Source organism: Microcebus murinus, chromosome X, assembly GCF_040939455.1.
Source record: "Microcebus murinus isolate Inina chromosome X, M.murinus_Inina_mat1.0, whole genome shotgun sequence".
NCBI classification, from domain to species: Eukaryota; Metazoa; Chordata; class Mammalia; order Primates; family Cheirogaleidae; genus Microcebus; species Microcebus murinus.
Window position 1 is genome coordinate 55,675,092 of NC_134136.1, and position 15,449 is coordinate 55,690,540.

At 34.5% G+C, this 15,449-nt stretch overlaps 1 protein-coding gene across 5 annotated transcripts in view; it reads right to left on the bottom strand.

The window, feature by feature from the left end:
• Nucleotides 1–15,449, bottom strand: part of SMARCA1 (SNF2 related chromatin remodeling ATPase 1) — a 77,446-nt gene that overhangs the window by 43,881 nt on the left and 18,116 nt on the right. For 4 of the 5 annotated variants that reach the window (XM_075999470.1, XM_075999469.1, XM_075999471.1 and 1 more), the window contains 8 exons: nt 13,230–13,339; nt 11,132–11,358; nt 10,070–10,191; nt 6,713–6,748; nt 5,623–5,775; nt 3,365–3,497; nt 2,522–2,670; nt 966–1,085 (listed from right to left, as the gene is read on the bottom strand). In XM_075999470.1, coding sequence (XP_075855585.1) covers nt 966–1,085; nt 2,522–2,670; nt 3,365–3,497; nt 5,623–5,775; nt 6,713–6,748; nt 10,070–10,191; nt 11,132–11,358; nt 13,230–13,339 — 1,050 coding nt within the window. The remainder of the gene's footprint in view (nt 1–965; nt 1,086–2,521; nt 2,671–3,364; nt 3,498–5,622; nt 5,776–6,712; nt 6,749–10,069; nt 10,192–11,131; nt 11,359–13,229; nt 13,340–15,449) is intronic. The other variant, XM_012750386.2, reaches the window with a different exon arrangement.

Below are 15,449 nucleotides of genomic sequence, written 5' to 3' on the forward strand. Positions count from 1 at the left end.
TACTCAGGAGGCTAAAGCAGAAGGATTGCTTGAGCCCAGGAGTTTGAGGTTGCTGTGACCTAGGCTGATACCACAGCACTCCAGCCTGGGCAACACAGTGAGATTCTGTCTCAAAAAAAAAAAAAAAAAAAAATTAAAAAGGCTATTTTTTTAAAAATACATGTGGGATCCTGGATTCAATCCTCTAGAACAGGAAAAGGACACTGAGGGGGAAACAGGTGTTAATTTCCTGGGTTTGATATTTATACTAACATATAAGTTATTAGGGAAAGCTAAGTGAAGTATATATGGTAACCCTGTACTACTTTTGCAACCATTCTGTAAATCTAATTTCAAAATAAAACATTTTAAAATTACAGCCTTAATTTCAATTTAAACAAACAAGATAAAACCTCCATTTCTTCAACAGATGCTTGCTGTGCATGCAGTATATTACAAGGCAATATTTTATAAATGAGATCACATGTAACAAAAGTCCTTCTGACATTTAACTGACTAAATGTTACTAATAATATTATTCCTCAATATAGTTAATACTATGTACCAGGCATTGTTCTAATTACTTCATGAGCATTAACTCATGTCACTGCCAGAATCACTCTACAATATAACTACTATAATCTCCATTTGATAGGTGAAAAAACTGAGTACCCAGAGTCAATTAGTAAAGAATTCAGATTTCAGCTCCCAAGTTCAGGGACTCAGCTACAATCCTATACTGTTCTTCAATAATAAAGTAGTAGTAGTAGCAACAGCATAAATGATAATGATGATGATGATGGTAATAATAATAAACCAGCAAAATATGTGAAAAATATACCTTGCATGAGATCTTTTGACCTACATCAAATTTCACTCTATAGCAGAGTATTGTAATAGATAAGTGCCAGTGTTATTAATATTGTATAATTATTATGGGGAGAAATGCTAATGTGAGTGTCTAATGGTTGAGGGTAAAAAGTTACCTTCTGTTTTTCTCTATAATCTTCTCCTTCAAACTTGTATAAACTTTGTTCAGTGTCCATTCTAAAATTTCTAAGAGAAGACTCTCCCATTTTCTGTAAGCGTTCATTCATCTCTGCAGTCTAAAGTTGAATACATCAAAATGAGAAAATTATCACTTAATTGTTAAAAAACGGTGAATTCTCTACCTTTTTAAAAAGTCAAGTTTTGACATGAGATATCCAGTCTATTTATAAGGTATGAGTGCAATTCTAACATCAAACTTGAATGTAAATTTAACTTACCCCAAGTATTTTAAATACTTAAATGGTGTTTCCCAAGTATTCTCAGGCTTTAAAATTGTTTTATCATTGAAAATATAGCCACATTATAATTTCTATTGTATAATTTTAATTGAATAGCTGGTGCTAAAATAAAGGTAATGTTGGGCTAGAGCAATACATTTTGCATACTGATATGAAATATATTATCACAAGATTGTTCAAAATATAGGATATGACCTCAAAAACAAAAATCTTCTGAAAAGCATATTCAACCATTTTACTGAATATTATAGTAAATATGGTAAAAATACACGATGGAGATGGAATCAGCAAAATCCACACTTTGAGCAACTCAAAAGGCAAACAACCCAGTTTCTTTACCAAATAAATGACAAGGAAAAAAATACATAAATGTGAGGGGAACCTATAGATTTAAAAAGATAAGATGACATATCAACCAATGGCAATGTGCAGACTTTATGTGCATTCTATTTTTAAAAAACAAAAACTTTTTTAAAAAGTATAACTATAAAACAACTAGGAATTTGAATACTACTTGGATATTTGATGTTATTAAAGAATTATTGGGTTTTTTCTAGGTGGGACAATGCTATAATGATTATGTTTTTAAAAAGAGTCCTTATATTTTAGAAATATATAGTGAAATACAGCTGAAACGATATGTCTGAAATTTGCTTCAAAATAATCTATAAAGGCTGAAATGAATTGGGGATATGAATGGGACAGGACTGGTTGATGGTTGTTAAAAAATGAGTGATGATTGCATAGAAGCTTATTATACTATTCTGTCTACTTTTGCTTATGTTTGAAATTATCCATAATTTATGAAAAAGGTGAATTAAACACAAAATATTCTGAAACAATTTATTATGCTTTAACAATTAATGCTTTAGTATTTCATGAAATGTTTACAAAAGATTTTCAATTACCACAATGTATCAGACAATTCCTAATCCAATGCAAAAAAAAAGATTATAAAAAATGCAGTCTTTATACATGTGTTGAAACACAAAATTTACTAGACTTTTAAGTACAGTATTTTCAATAAGCATGAGATATAAGGTCACTCAATTTTAAAGTCTGGTTCTTGGTCTTTCTCACCAAAAAATATTTTTAAACCCCTAATCCATCGATAGAAATAGATCCACAAGTTGTTAGAGAAAGTATGAGTTATTTGAAACATCTAGTTCAATGCAATGCAAATATAATACATATGCTGAAGTATGTTGATTTTAAAGCAATCTATTATGAAAACAAAATACCACTCTACTAACCTTCTTTTCCCCTCTTTCCAAAACAGTTGTAATGTCTTCATCTGTCAGCTCACTTTCTTTAGAAGCAAAAACATGTGTGGCTCCATGCCGTATCATTTGTAACATTTCCTCTTTTGCCAGCTTGTTAGACTGTTGGTCAATGAGTCTTCCTAATAATAAAAAATTGTATATATTCAATCAATTATGTTCCAAAGAACAGCAAATAGTTCTAATCAGAACAGCAAATAGTTCTAATCAGACACTACCACAGTTAACCATGCATAAAGCTCTATAAGAACAAAAAATTAGTGAGCATTAAAGTTATTTATTTAATGAATAACCCTACAAGTTTTTATTCTACCATACTTTCTATTTCGGTGTCAAGTTCCTTATGTAAAATTCAGTTAAAACTTGGAAGGACAGAAACATTTGTTTTTTTTCATGTTCAAACTATATTTTTCAGATCAAACTTCTCTATATGGAAAGGCACCCTCTAATACATGTTCTAAAAAATTAAAAACTAGACATTTTATCTGCTAAATAATACCAGATATGTCAAAAGGCATGCTATTGGCATTCAACTATAAGCTAGTGAAATTCAACTATTCCATAGACTGAAAGCAAGGGTTTTACTTAGGAATATTTCTTTTTTTTTTTTTTTGGAACATTTCAATTAGCATTTTAAAATTATATTTTTACTTAATACATAATAATTATACATATTTATGGGATAGAGAGTTATGTTTCAATTTTTTCCTCTAAGTTTTCAAATTTTGGTCAATCTCTATTAAAAGTAACCTCCTTTGCAGAAAACTGCATTTGCATTTGCAAAAATGACCTAATTAAGTTTACATGTACAAATACCTTGTTGTATAACAATTGAATCAAGTCTCAATTTTATCTCAGCTCTCTCTACAATCCTTTCTTCAACAGTGTTGTCAGTGATGAGACGGAATACACGTACTGGCTTCTTCTGACCAATACGATGTGCTCGATCCTAGTAAAAAGAGTCCTAATATAAGATATTGGATATTCTGGATAAACTTGAGAGTACAGCCATCACATGCTGTGAAATTCTGAAAATAAAATTAGTTCTTTATCTCTCTAGATCTGCCTCTTTTGAAAGGAGGATGATGAATATTAAAAATACCTAAAGACCACTGGGAACAAAAATCTGTAAATATTATATCATTAATGAATGGGAAACTTCCAAAAGGACAAATGCCAAAGCCCCTTTAAGATGAGGACAAGAGGCAGCTGAAAGTTTCTGGATTGAGTTACTAAGTAACTTTAAACCACTAAATACAAACATCTTCTAAACTAGCAAGGAGTTTTATACCTAGTTAGCAAGGGTTGTTATGGTAGCAAAAGTCTGCTTTATCTCATCATCAAGCAGTTCTCTCTGCTTACTGAGGCAATTCAGGGATATGTAGTAAAGGGTCATAAAAATTAATGGGGTATTAATATCCTTACTACACAATGCTCTAGAATTGGTCCTATGGTTTATACCGTGTTGCCCCAAAAATAAGACAGGGTCTTATATTTATTTTTCCTCAAGAAGACACCCTAGGGCTTATTTTCAGGGGATGTGTTATTTTCCCCTCAAAGCCTCAGCTTACAGCACGCACAGGATGGCTGGGACCTGACAGGGGGAGCCAACCTTGTTGGTGAGGCTGCCCACACCTTTCCGGTCACCTCTGGGATAGTAGCTGTCACGATGGGGCAGATGAGAAGGGCTGCTCATCTTCTTTACCGCTCAGTGATGAAATGCATGGGTTGTACAGATACGCTGTGTAGCCACGCCCATCACTAGGTCTTATTTTCCGGGCAGGGCTTCTATTGCTCAAATGCTTAGAAATCCTGCTAGGGCTTATTTTATGGGTAGGTCTTATTTTTGGGAAAACACGGTAGTTGGTAAAGGTGACAGGTGGCAACTTCTGGCAATATAAAAACATCTAGGGAGTGTATTTTAAAAACACAAAAGCTGCTAGAGCAAATAGGTAAAGGGAGGAGAGTAGCAGAGAGAAAAAAAATCAAAGAAACAAGATTCAAAGCAGCCCTTGTACTAAATATAAAAACACTAGAGCCTAGTAACAAAGTTTCAACACAGCACATTAAAAGAGAATGCAATACCCTATACATATTTAAAATTTTAAACCCAAACCAACAAATCCTGAAAGATCAGCTCTACTCTAACACTTTTGAGGAAATAAAGTGCTATCACCATTAGGTTATCCAGTTCACTAACACTGTAACTTCCGGGGGCTTACTGCTACTTAGTCACATCAAACAGGTAGTTCAACACCATGCTAACGTAGTAATAATTATGCCACAGCATACTGATTTTAAAATGTCCCAATGATCAACCTTTTTCAAGTCTCTATTATAAAAGGGAGGACTTCTAAGTAATACCTCATTGGCAGATGACTTTTCATTGTTTCCAAAAAGACAGTCAATTATGCCATAACTTCTTGTGATTTTGAATATGTGGAGTTATTTTGCATCTTTTTACTTCTGAAATTATATTTCTTTATTTGAAAATGTGAGTCACATTTGATAGAAGCTATAGCTCTAGTTCAATAAATGATGCCAAAATGTCAAAGGAGTTTAGTGTCATGATGAAAGGTAAGAGGAAAAGCTCCCTGAAAAAAAATATTTTTAAAGTATAGAATAGTCCTTAAGCAGCAAATGACTTCCTGGAATATATTCCCTTCTTACCTTTTTATCTTCTCTCCCCAATCATTTTACTATAAAAGTTAAAATCCTACCTCTCCCAATTTCATTAATAATAGAGATTAATTTTATAACCCTTTTCATTAAAACAAATGTATGTGTCCTCTTCAATTTTCAGGAATGGGAAAAAAACTGACATTTGTGTTTCATGGTAAAAGCCAAAATTGACATAAATATGTTATAGTTGGATCTGAGGTATGTTTATTTGTTTTCATTTCTTTTGTTTGTTTTACAATTACAACAGCAACTTTGTTTTCCAGGATAATCTACTCTAACTTCTACAAAACCTCCCCCAAAGTTGTTAACCCTTTTATTGTAAATTACCTTTGTGCTATATAAATAGTATTCTGCGCTATGATAAATTTCTGACATCATGAAAGATTACTAACCATAGCTTGTAGGTCAACCTGTGGATTCCAGTCTGAATCATATAGTATAACCACATCAGCACTTGCCAAGTTAATTCCGAGACCTCCAGCCCTGGTACTCAGCATAAAGATGAACTTGCTACTATTGGGAGCATTAAAAGCCTCTATTGCTTCCTTTATTTTTGTAATTGCCAAAGGGATAGAAAAAAAAGAAATAAATATCAAATTATATCACCAGAGTCCTTAAGAAACAAATTTTAACATGCATACAGAAAATCTTTCTACATTTTACAATATCTTTATAAATATATTTTATATTCTTCTATCTTTAAAAACATTTAATCATATATCTATATACTGTACTGTGTGAATTGCTATAAAAAGTATATTACATAAATGAAGTTCCTAATCTTTAAAAGTTTACATCAATAGGCAAACTTAGAACAATCACATAATTAAATTTAACTAAACAATAATTCATTTATATTATTTTAAAACAATAGTGAAAATGTTTTAATGGAGAGCTGAAATGTACCTGGGGGTAAAATATCAGAAATCTCAACTTTATTTCCATTAGCTTATAAAGGATTAATAAGGAAGGTATGATTAGGTATGGTTTAGAAGATGAACCAAAAGAGAAAAAGTTTAGAAATGAGAATAAGAGCAACAGATAAAAGAGATGGTAAGATTTTTATCAGTATGGTAACAAGGGACAAACAGGTAAGTAATGAGGAAAACAAGATAATCTGGAGATATTTAGTAAAGAATCATAAAAAATTAATATTGATATGCTTACTATATAAAGGTCTCAAATAAATTAATTAGAAAAACACTAAGACTTCAACAGAAAAATGAACAGACAATTCACAGAACAAACACAAATGGCTAAAAAACACAGTAATAATGTTCAGTCTCACTAGTAATCAAATAAATGCAAACTGAAACAACATAATACCATTTTTTGAAGATAAAAAAAATGATAATACTCAATGTTGACGAGGGGGTGGTGAGACGGGCACTCTCATACACTGCTGCTGGGAATGTAAATTGGTACAAACTTTCTGGAAAGCAATTTGGCAATATGCATCAAGAGCCTTAAAAATGTTCATACCCTTTGACCCAGTAATTCCACTTCTAGGAATTTATCCTAAGGAAATAATCAGAGATGTGTATAAAGATTTATGTATAAGGACTTTCACTGTAGCATTATTTATAATAGTGAAAAATTGGAAACAGCCTAAATGATCAACAATAGGGGGATAATTTATAATATATAAATAATTATATAATCCATAGGATGAAATATTACTTTAACATTATGTTTACAATGATCTTTTAATGGACATAGAAAAGTACAATATGTTGAATAAAAAGTATCAGGATACTGAACTTCATATAAAGCATATATAGTATGATATCAATTACTTATACATGTTATATATACATCAAAAGATTGGCCAGAAATGCTTTTATTTTCCAAATATCCAAATTTCTTTATTCTATTTCAGCAACCACATATTATTTGTATAATCACAAAATACAGGTAAGGTTTTTTTTTTAATAAATAGAATGGCATGGTCAAAGTTATAGGCAGAGAAGGTGACTCCCACTGCCACAGTCAGCACAGCAGGTAAAGGAGGCAGTATAGAAAGCAGCGTGGTGTAGTGAGAGGCACCTTAGTGTAGAGGAAAAAGCAAAAACCTGGGCATGAATCACAACTTTACCATTTATTGCATCTGGGATTCTGGGCAAGCATTTAACCTCTCTGAGACACAGTTTCAAATGGAGAAAATTATACCAATACTTTACCGGGCTGCTGGGAGAATTCAATTGGAACTTTAAGATGCCTAGTTTATAGTAGTTGCTTGACAAATGTTAGTTCTTTTCCCTCTAAAAGTGAGGAGGCCAGTTAAGTAGAGGTTACAGGAACTGAGTCAGAGGATGACCAGAGACTTTGTTAGCTGAATCTAGCTGTAGTAATAGAGAAGGGGCAAATCTGAGAGCTACTGAGAAAGAATTATTTATTGACAGCTGGCACACAATCAGAGTAAGATACCAAATGTGGTCTTCCTCTTCTTATTGGGAAAATGGATGAAATGATGGTGTGGACAACAATGTCATGGGAAAGCAGGGAATTTCCAAGAAAAAAATGAATAGTTCTAACTTTGCTATATTGAAAGTCAACAGATGTAATTCAGAGTCTCTGAAGGGAGAACATTATTTTGAATTTTTAAAAAACCAGAACAATTTGGACATATATAGGTAATGAGCAGAGAGATCAGTCAGAAATGCAAATTGGCTACGTGAGATCAGAAAGCACTTACTATTCTGCCTTGGTATGTGCTTTTCATTCTAGGAAGGATCATCTTGAATGGCACCATAGGGCCTGTGCTTAGTGTGGATTCAGAGAAACCAGTTCTCAGAGTAAGTCACAGCAAGTAAAGCTTCAAGTTACCATCTCAGATTTAAAAAAAAAAAAAAAACAACTATAGGGCAGGGAAAAGCGTAAGCCTTGAAACATCCCCATATGCCTAAATGTTATAACAACTGTTTCCCTATAGGGTAGCAGTAAAACCCTTAATATGAAAATGGCCTGTGTGCTTGCTGCAAACACTATCCTATGCTATAGCCAGCCTTCAATGAGGAGGCCCATCCCCTTGTGCCTAGTACAGTGTTGAACACATACTAGGCATTTAATAAATGCTTGAATTAAAAATAAAAAAAATAAAAAAGGACGCCCACAAGGGACAGAGTGCCCAGTGCAGCTATGGAAGAAGAGGGAAGCATGCTAAGAGTCTTTATAGGCTGAGATGGGGCCTTAAAGGTAAAAAGTAAAAAGGCCTATGTGCAATTTCATGACATGTGCTGTGTACTGCACTATTCAGTTTAAACCTGTATTCATATCTATTATATCCACTGATCCTCACAACAATGTTGTCAGAAAAAGAAGCCCAGATGTCAATTGTATTAAACTTATAATACAATTAAAGACACTGAGGCTCAGAGAATTAAATGGCTTGCACATGCTACAAAGTGGTAAAGTTGGTGCTAAAATTCAGGTGTTCTGAAACTAAGTTCAGAGCATTTTTGACTATACCATAAAATCATAATCTTTGCCCAGAATATGAGTACAGCACGTCCTTGAATTAACGTCGTTTTGCTATAAAGCTGATGAGAAAAAAATCAGTTCCCAGCCAGGGCCACTATCTGTGTGGTTTACATGTTCTCCCCATATCTGCGTGGGTTTTCTCCTGGTACTCTGGTTTCCTCCATCCCAAAGTTGTACCCATTAGGTGAACTGGTGTGTCTACACAGTCCCAGTGTGAGTGAGTGTGGGTGTATATATGAGTCCACCCCTTGATGGATGGTGGCCTGTCTAGGGTCAGTTCCCACCCGGAGCCCTGAGCTGCCAGGAGAGGCTGAGGCCACTGTGACCATGAACTGGAATAAGTGGGTAAATAATTATCTTGTTGTTATTAATCTTTCTTAAATCTATATATAGCTCACATTTATTTCAATGTTTAATATTAGAAGTGTTTTGATCCTTATTTAGAAGTCTGGTGATGTTTTGTGACCAGACATATGCCATAGGAATTTAACTTGTTTATATCAATTATCCTACAGTAAAACTGGTTTCACCATACGTTGTTTCGCTTAAAGTTGCAGTTTCCAAGAATTCATCAACAACGTTAACTGAGGACTTACTGTATAGACTTAAAACAGAAGCCAAAGAGAGCCCTGGAGGATCACAGAAAATAGAAAATAAATTATCAAAGCCTTCCCCAAAAAAAGTGCTTTAAGGGGTTTAAAACACATGTGACCCATGACATTTGTGAGAGATAATATAAACACCTATAAGAATTTCCAAATTTAAGATACTAGAAAATAGGTAGACTTACTAAGTAACTCATTTCTGCACACCAACCTTTTAGCATCCCAAGATCCAAATTCATGATAAGCACCTATACCTATGTTGTCACATTTAAGTTTTATAAAAGCTCTATGAGGCCAAAATTATTCCTTTTACAAATTACTGTTCCATGGGTCTTTAAAGTTGTTTATAAACTGGCAAAATCTCAACCATTAAACTCCACAAATGGCAAGGGTCTGCTTTAAGCAGCAAAGCAAAAAAGAAAATGATATAAAATTAGAGGCCAGCCAGTAAGCTGAGCAACAGTTAGTAATCAAAGATCAGAGACAGCAGTGGTTAGAGGAGATAAGGATGGAATGGTATAGTGTCCTTTAGATAAGTGAGAATGTCTTTGAAGACCTTGGAAAGGATGATTTGTAAAGAGTCAGTGGAATGGAAACCAAATTGAAGATCAAAGAGAGAGAGAGATAACAGTGACAAAGTCAATGCTCCTAGCTAAAGAAAATGCGAAAGTTCAACAAAACTACCTAATGGTGAAAAACATTGCTTAAACTGAACTCTGATTTTTGAAGTTTTGTTTTATTGTCTCTTCCTTACCTCTCTTTCTTCGTGTGGGGTTTGTCCATCGAGTCGACAATACTCATAACCACGCCACATGCAATAATCCTCTAAAATGTCCAGCAAGCGAGTCATTTGACTGAAAATGAGAACCCTTGAACCTAAAACATTTCAACAAAAAAGTTATATAACTTGTGTACAACTAACTTAAAAGTTACAAGAATAAAATTAAACATTATATGCAATATAAATATACAGTACATCAACACTCCACCACACACATACAAACACACAGATACTCACACACCCCTTCAAGGGATGCTATGTAAAATTATGCATTTGTTGAGTTACATGTTTTTAAGGTCTTTAAAATCCTACATACATACTGAAATGATTTAACATCTACCTTTACTTTGTCCTAAGGATGAGTGATGGGTCCAAAGGGCTCTCTCACTGGACTAATGCAATAGCTCTCCAAACTAGTCTCCTATTTCTAGTCTCTTGTCCTCAGTAGACTCCCCATACTGCTTCCAAAGTTCTCTTCCTAACATACAAGAGTGACATTCTCTGTCACTCTCCACACTCAAATATCCTATGACCCTCCCTCTACCTTCAAGATAAAAGTCCCGACTCCTTAAAGCATGGTTTAAAAGACCTTTTCACAATTTGGTCCATCCATCTTCCCAGATTCATCAACTGCCACTCTACCCCAAATACCATAAGCTCCTCCCATTCCCTTTTTTCACACTTCTGTTTCATTGCCCTCCTTTTTCCCATAGTTCACTCCTATACATTCTTCAGTGCTCACCTCAAATGTCATCTCTGTGAAGACTCTCCCAACTCCCAGTTTCTCAACATATCATAGCACTTATCACAATGAACTGCAACTATTCCTCCTCACTACACTGTGAGCTTCTCCAAGGCAAAGACTGTTGTCTTATTCATCTTTGTACACCCAGCCCGTAGGATAATTCCTGGCAAATAGTAAGTACTCAACAATGTCTGCTGAACAAGTGAATGAATGAATATGGAAAATTTTATTCATATACATGTCATTAATATGAATTTATTCCATGCTAATTTTAAAAATTTATTACTCACCCTGTTCTTTGAGTTTGGCCAACAGTTTATCCAGAACTACCATTTTACCACTGTTGCTGACAACATGCTCATCAGTGGTGTAAGGTGGACCAGGCTCAGCACCATCAAACAGATACGGATGATTGCAACACTTTCGAAGCTGCATCAGAATGTTTAAGAGTCGCATCTTGTCCATCTTGCCAGCAGAGTTTAAAACGTCAATATCTTTCATCAGGATTTTTGTATACCTAAAATTTTAAACTATAATTAATCATCAATTATTAGAAAGGTTAATGTCAAGAAGAAATGTTTCTTTGGCCATCAGATTACATTCCTGTTTAAAGATAAACAACAAGATTTGATTTGAAACTAAATGTGATCAGCAAAACCAGCAAACTAATGAAGACGGGAACATTGTAACTTGTATGTTGCTTATAGACCTGTTTCCTCCTGGTTATCTATTATTAGAAATTGCCACAAGCTGATAATTATTTAGAGACTTATCTCTGATAGTTATTCAGTAAGTACAAAATTTGCTGAAAGTTGACAGCCAACTTTTACTTGTTAGAGTTAAAAACAAAATCAATTTTTTCCTTTTCTTTCTTATTTTTAGAGACAGGCTCTAACTCTGTCACCCAGGCAGCACAGTGGCGTGATCATAGTTCACTGTAACCTCAAACTCCTAGGTTCAAGTGATGCGCCTGCTTTAGCCTCCCCAGTAGCTAGGACTACAGGTATGTGCCACCTTGCCTGGCTAAATTTTTTATTTTTATTTTATTTATTTATTATTTTAGAGAACAAGTCTCACTATGTTGCCCAGGCTGGTCTCAAACACCTGGCCTCAGCAATATTCCCACCTTGGCCTCCCAAAGCACTGGGATTACATGTGTTCCATATAATAATTGCCAACTTTTACTAAATGCAAGTACCAGGTATCATGTCAAGGGCTTTATATGAATCATGCACCAAATCTTCACAATTATTCTGAGGTACATACTAGTATCATACCCATTTTAAACATGAAAATTCAGGCAGCTAGAAGAAGTTAAACAACTTAGGGTCACAGCAAGGGACAAAGCCAAGGTTTGATCTTGTGTCTGAGTCCAAAGAATATACTTTTTTTTTTTCTTTTTGAGACAAAGTCTCACTCTGTTGCCAGGGCTAAAGTGCCGTGGCATCAGCCTAGCTCACAGCAATCTCAAACTCCTGGGCTCAAGCAATCCTCCTGTCTCAGCCTCCTAAGTAGCTGGGACTACAGGTATGCGCCACCATGCCCTGCTAATTTTTTTCTATATATTTTTAGTTGGCCAATTAATTTATTCCTATTTTTAGGAGAAATGGGTCTCACTCTTGCTCAGGCTGGTGTCGAACTCCTGAGCTCAAACAATCCTCCTGCCTCGGCCTCCCAGAGTGCTAGGATTATAGGTGTGAGCCACCGCGCCCGGCCCGAAGAATATACTGTTAACCTCTACCCTATACTGGCTTGTATACTAGAGAAATCATTATATATTTTATACATGATCTAATTTTACTTATATAAGTAACATTTTGCTTCTTTTAGCAGCATTACTACATTCTTAATATGTCCTATTTATGTTTCCTGTGACTCCCTTGTCAATTTCCTGCTTTGCTTATATTTATCAAATGATTCCAGCTTCTATTTTTGTAATATCCAAAATTCCGGATGTTTTCATCATCACTATTATGATTATTACTATGCTCACTGATAGAAAAAGCAAGAATAACTAACCATTGTGCCAGTGACATCATCCCCTTTAATCTCAACATCATCGTCATAAGCTAAATATTACTGTTCCCATTTTACAGAAGGGAAACTTAGGTTATGTAACTTACCCAACCTAAATAGCTACTAAGAGGCAATGTGTGGGATTCAAATACAGATCTCTAACTCCACAGCCTATGCTCTTTCCCAAAGATTAAATAAAATACATATAAATTTTCTCTTTAAATATTTGAATTACTTTACTTGCCAATGAAATATAAAATGTAATTTTGAACTAAAGGCATAACTGAACAACTACAAAGGCATAACTGAACAACTACAAAACTAATTTTTAGCAAATTCTGATACACAAATTTTAATTAAAAAATAGCTCACCATTCTCGTTGCATCTTACTCAGTCCCAAGTAAATCTTTATTTCCTTTTTAGGAGGCAGACTCTTCTCTACATCAGTTTTTATACGACGTAACAAAAATGGTTTTAAAACCTAAAAAGTGATAGTTTTTATAAAAGTTTATAAAACATTTAATATTATCAACTATATATATATATATATATATATATATATATATATATATATATACACACACACACACACATACATACATACATATTTTTTTTGAGAGAGAGAGAGTCTCACTCTCTTTCCCGGGGCTAGAGTGCTGTGGTGTCAGCCTAGCGCACAGCAACCTCAAACTCCTGGGTTCAAGTGATCCTCCTGCCTCAGCTTCCTATGTAGCTGGGACTACAGGCACACGCCACCGTGCCCAGCTAATTTTTCTATTTTTAGTTGTTTGGCTAATTTCTTTTCTATTTGTAGTAGAGACAGGGTCTCGCTCTTGTTCAGGCTGGTCTCGAACTCCTAAGCTCAAGCAATCCTCCTGCCTCGGCCTCCCAAAGTGCTAGGATTACAGGTGTGAGCCACCATGTCCGGCCTCATATTTTATTAACAACACTCTAACGTGAAATTTATTTCTCACTGCATAATCTGACAAACACTACCAATACCAATTGCTAACTTTCTTGGTAAAGAACCACCAAGTAATGGCCCATTAAAAAAATCAGAATAGGGGACCTAAAGTAGACATTCATGATTTGATGGCACAAAAGACATTAGAAATTAAGACACAAAGATTATTGACTACTGAATGAGTGCAAAGAGCCCCTTTTTAAAAAGCTGCTATAATACAAGAAGATTTTTAAATCCGAGAGGAAATCTGAAGTCAGAGTATCAAGCAAATAGTCTCCAAAAATGAAATACAAATGCAGACCATTTCAAAATATGGTTATGTATTTTGATGGGGATATGTTCTGAGAAATGCATCATTGGGTGACTTTGTCATTGTGCATACATCATAAAGTGTACTTACACAAATCTAAATGGTATATATATATTTTTATTTGTGCATGTATATATACATATATATATATATATATATATATATATATATATATGGAAAATCAAATATCCCAGCATCATTTCCTACTTGATCTGCAATGCCAATATCAAGTGCCATATATCTGGTTTCTATATATGCTCCACTACATCTTCAGGGACTATGGTCATACATGCAGACTGTCATTGACCAAAATGTCATTATGCAGGGTATGACTGTAGTTAAATACATGAGTGAGGAGAAAACAGTTCCATGTGAAGGAAGATATAGATGAATAGAGATAAAGATAAAATAACCAATGTATACATGAAAGACAGATTCTATCACAAGAAAGTAACAGTGCTACAATCTATATAGTACCTACCTATAATGTGCCAGACACTGCACTATGAACTTTACACATAGTATTTAATACTTACAATAAATCTGACAGAAATGTGATTATTTCAATTTTTATAAGTTCACCAAAGTGAACTTACTAGCAAAGTCACTTTGCTAGTAAGTGGTAGATGTGGACTTTAAACCCAGATCAGGCTTATTCTAAAAATCAGCTCAGTTCCTGATTAGCTGTCATGAGCGTGGGCAAATTCTTCATTTTTCCAAGCCTGTTTCCTCATCTGTTCATCCAAAAATATTTATGTTATGTGTACATGCCAAACATTTTTAAATGGGGATAGTAACTATTTCTAAGACTGCTGTGGAAATTTGTAGTAGTACATTTGCAGAGCTTAAGTGCAGTAGACACTCAATAAGCGGTAGCTATTATGAGTAGATATCTATGGGAGGTAAAGAAAAGGGAAGAGTAAAAGATGACTTCGGGTTTCTGGTTTGAGTCTCTTAAACTTGTTTAAGATATATTCTTAAGAGTTTCAAGTGCCAGTGAGACATTTAGGCAGAAAGTCTTAGAGGGCAGTGATATGTGAAAGTATAGAAGCTTAGGAGAGATAAGGAAAGGTAACTTTGGGAGTCCTCAGTATATATAGGTGGTACGTGAAACCATGGGAATGGATCCCCAGGGAGAGCATGTATGAAAGTCAAAGACGAAGCCCTATAAAATGCTAAAGTTTAATGGACAGAAAGAGAAAAAAAATCCCATAAAGGGGACTAAGAGTGGCCAAGGATGTAAAAGCAAATCCAGGAGAGAATGGTATCCTAGAAACCAAACAGGAAAGAGTTTCCAGCAGGAGAAGTGGTTAGTAC